At 36.3% G+C, this 3,974-nt stretch overlaps 1 protein-coding gene across 1 annotated transcript; it reads right to left on the bottom strand.

Annotated features, from left to right (window-relative positions):
• Positions 1–411: 411 nt before the first annotated feature.
• Positions 412–3,163, bottom strand: LOC107615191 (Leucine-rich repeat protein kinase family protein). The gene is made up of 3 exons (XM_016317291.3): positions 2,911–3,163; positions 1,625–2,737; positions 412–1,154 (listed from the first exon to the last, which is right to left on the bottom strand). Exons 1-3 carry the CDS (start codon positions 3,146–3,148, stop codon positions 412–414), a joined length of 2,094 nt encoding a protein of 697 aa, XP_016172777.1. The 5' UTR covers positions 3,149–3,163.
• Between the last annotated feature and the right edge of the window lie 811 nt (positions 3,164–3,974).

Raw genomic sequence — 3,974 nt, 5'->3', positions numbered from 1 at the left:
AAAGATTTTAAAGCAGTTTATATATATAGCTTTATCCTATAGTCCTATGGTTACAAATAATTAAACTTGCTACATATAAAACTTAAGCATGTCCCTAATCTACAAAAGCTTGAATTCAAAGAGAGAGTATATATAGGGTAATATAGGATAAATATGGAGAAATAAGATGCTAAAAATGCTCTGCACATAAAATATTAGTCATTAAATTAACAACTATATGTTTATATATATTTACACTTGTTATGTTTTATATTTTTAATATATATTTTATATTTCAATACATATTCAATATAAATAACTAACTACTAGATGATCTAAGATCTTTTATGTACATATAACATAATTGATAAAATTCACTCAATAAAAAATCAACATGAATTTTAGATATATAAATTTTTTATTTTTAGTTACTTAGGCTGTTGTATTATATGAGGAGAAGGAGCCAAATTCATAATAGTCTTGGCTTCCAAAGCTTTCTGATCCATCCATATGTCTCTTCTGATATTCCTCACCTAGTCCTTGATTCCGTGACATATTGGAATCTACAAAGCTATCTTTGAGAGATGTTACAACCTCTGTTGTTCCACTCTGCCTTGCTACCTCTTCTATTCTTCTTATGGCCTCCTTGATGTCGATTCGTTGCTCGGGGTTGCTTTCTGTGCAAGCAGCACCTACATGAAGAAGTTGGACCATTTGGCCTATTGAAATTTTGTTGTTTGCAATCTGAGGATCAAGCAACTCTGACTCCCTTCCCTCAGAAATTGCTGACGTAACCCATTCGACTACGTCGGTTCCGCCCTTCTTGTTACTAAGATATTGAGAAGGGAATTTTCCGGTGAGGATCTCGAGTATAACAACTCCAAGACAATACACGTCACTTTTATGCGAAACTTGGCCTCGTGCGGCTTCTGGAGCCTTATAAGCAAAAAGAGCTTGTGTTGCAGTGGAAGGATTAACCATTTGGCTAAATCCATAATCTACAAGCATTGGCTGGTAATCTGGTCCTAATAAAACATTGCTAGACTTGAGATTGCCATGGGGTACATTAGAAGAAGCTAGTTCTGTGTGAAGATAACGCATCCCTTCAGCAATTCCCCTTACAATCTTTAAACGTGCTGGCCAATCCAATTCAGCATGAGATGGTCCCCTGTCACCTATAAGAAATATAAAACTTAGAAATAATATTTATATACTAAGATAACCCCAACATAGGGTAGGTTTTTATCAGTCTAATTAAGGATCACTTTTAGTTACTTATTTCCTGCAATGGTTAAGTAATTTCTTTCCCTCCTCTTTTTGTCTATCGTTGTAATTATCCATGCTATCAAACACAAATTGTAATTTTCATTTTTGTGTGACTAATTTTTCTTGTACTAATTGTAAAGATATTTAAGATTTAGAATACTAACTAATAATACACGATACAAAAAATTTCTTCACATATTTATCTATCTTATTTTTCAAATCCTTGATCTAAATTATCTCTTCATCAAAATTATATATTTACTCTTGTTACAAAATTCATGTCCATAATACATTAAATTAATTGCAAACTATTTTATATAACTAACATATTCAATAGTTAAATCACAATAGAAATTATGAGCTAGGTATGAAGTGTTACCATGAAGCAAAAACAATAGACTGCTCCCGGGGACATACTCGGACATAATTAGTTTCTCATCCTTTCTGAAATGGTAAGCCAAAGGGGTCAAGATATTCAAATGTTTTAGCCTCCCAAGCCTACAAATCTCAGCATCAAAACTTTTTTTCTCCAACGCATTCATCTCCCTTGTCCTCTTCACCACCACCGCCACCCCATTAGACATCACAGCCTTATAACAAGACCCAAGCCCACCATTTCCTAGCACTTCTGCCGCCGCCTTCATCAAATCCGACAACCCGAAAACCCCCTTCTCATCATTCACAACCACAAGCTCCCCTACCCCCTTGCTTCCACCATGACAAGATCCCCTCTTACTTGATCCTTTTCTGCTAACTACCGTCGTCACAGTTGGTACTCCTTCTCTTTTCACCGGTTGACTCACCTGAACCTCCACGGACTCTCCGGCAATACTACCGCCGTTTCCAAACCTGCCAAACTCCTCATTGTCCTTATTCCTCTTCGACCGGACAATGAAGAAAATAATAAGCGCCACAAGCAACAAGCTCGTTAAGGCAAAGCCAGCAATCTGCAGTTTGTTGTTCCAGCTCCCATTCGTCACAGGCAGGGGAATAACCGTCTCTTCTGGAAGCTTCTCACATGGCTTCCCAATCTTTTTGCCACAAATACCATCATTTCCTGCGAAAGAACTCTCATCGAACTTCGAAAGAGCCTGTGGAACTTCACCTTCCAATTTGTTATATGACAAATTGAGGTCCACCAATGAAGGATTCGCAAGATTTGGTATATTTCCACTAAACTGGTTATTCTCCAGATGCAACTCAACAAGCTGAGGGATCTCGGCTAATGAGGCTGGGATTTGACCTGTGAATTCGTTGTTAGAAAGCCACAATTTCTTCAGAGACCTCATTCTCTGAAAGTAATCTGTGGGAATATTCCCAGAGAATTTGTTTCCTGACAAATACATGGCCTTCAAGAATCCTATTCTGTTGAGCTGCGGAATTGAACCTGAGAAAGAGTTGTTCACAAGGCTAATAGTTCTGAGATTCTTGAGTTCGAGCAATGTATCAACGTCTATTTCACCCAATAGTCCCATTCCTCCAAGACGAAGCCCTGAGAGTTGGTAGAGAAATCCTTAAGGACATAAAATATGAAATCGGAACAAGATTTAAATAGTTTAAATCTAAATTGATTGACTTATACACATTTTAAAAAATGGATTGACTTATTTAAAGTTATAATATTGGAAGATTTTAAGAGTTAAATCAAGGTTTTAGCGATTATGCCTGAGACTAATCCGTTAACGCAGACAACACCATCCCATTGATGGTCTTTAGAGCACGGAACAGAGTTAGCCACCCAACTACCCAATGCTTGGGCATTGGAGAATGAGTTTTTGAGGGTCAGCAAAGCCTCAGCTTCTGACATGGAAAATGTCACTGCGACGTGGATGACTACGGTGGTGAACATGTAGTAGAAGAGGAGAGTTGGCCGGAGGCCGGTTATTGCCGGAGCTACGGCCATTACTTTTTGCTGAAATTTGATGTTTCGGAACGTATTGGCTGCTATAGAACGTGGATGCGAATTTCTGTCTGGTCATTTTTTCATGCTCTATTTTTTCGTTTCTCCTTTACTCTGGTGACCCCTACATGTATGTGTGTGTAGGATTTTTCTTTTGAGAGATTACAATAGGGCCTCACAACGAAACCAAAGGAGGGTCATGGATTCTCGGGAGACAAGTTTAAAATTTTCGTTGAACAAGTCAAAGCATGTTAAGTGAAAGCTTTTATAATTTTTTTATTGGATAAATTACTACCTAATGTATCGGAAAATCATATCACTCGCTTGAAATATGTGAATCACAAAAAATCCCCCCAAAATATAGTAAGTGTTATAAAAATAACCAAACTTAAACTAAGTTGTTTTTTATAATGGTGTCTAATATTTATTCCTAGGATTTAAAAATAAAAGAATAAACTCTACTTTATTTTATTTTTATTTTTAGATAAATTAAATGAAAATTTTATAAGCATCAAAGACTCTACCATCATAATACGATAAAAGCTCACAATTATTTAATTACTTGTTGTATGATATTTTTAAAACAAATTTCAGCTAGTAAAATTTCCGGCTCAATTCACTATTGTGAATCCTAATTATCCAATTGAAAGTTAAATTCCTAAATTGCCTTTATAATCACTGTTAGTATTGGCTATTGTCAACATTTGAGAGTCTACGTCATCATTCAGAAATAAAACCCCTTTTCTCTATTGCCATTACCATTAAAGGGCTTCACTAATCGTGTGCACTTGTTCTTTATGCGATTGTTGCTGCTGTGACGACCTTTGTG

This window comes from Arachis ipaensis, chromosome B9, assembly GCF_059453495.1.
Source record: "Arachis ipaensis isolate K30076 ecotype BB chromosome B9, ASM5945349v1, whole genome shotgun sequence".
Classification (NCBI taxonomy): Eukaryota; Viridiplantae; Streptophyta; class Magnoliopsida; order Fabales; family Fabaceae; genus Arachis; species Arachis ipaensis.
Note: the sequence above shows the minus strand (reverse complement) of the source record. Positions and strands in the feature narration are given on the sequence as shown.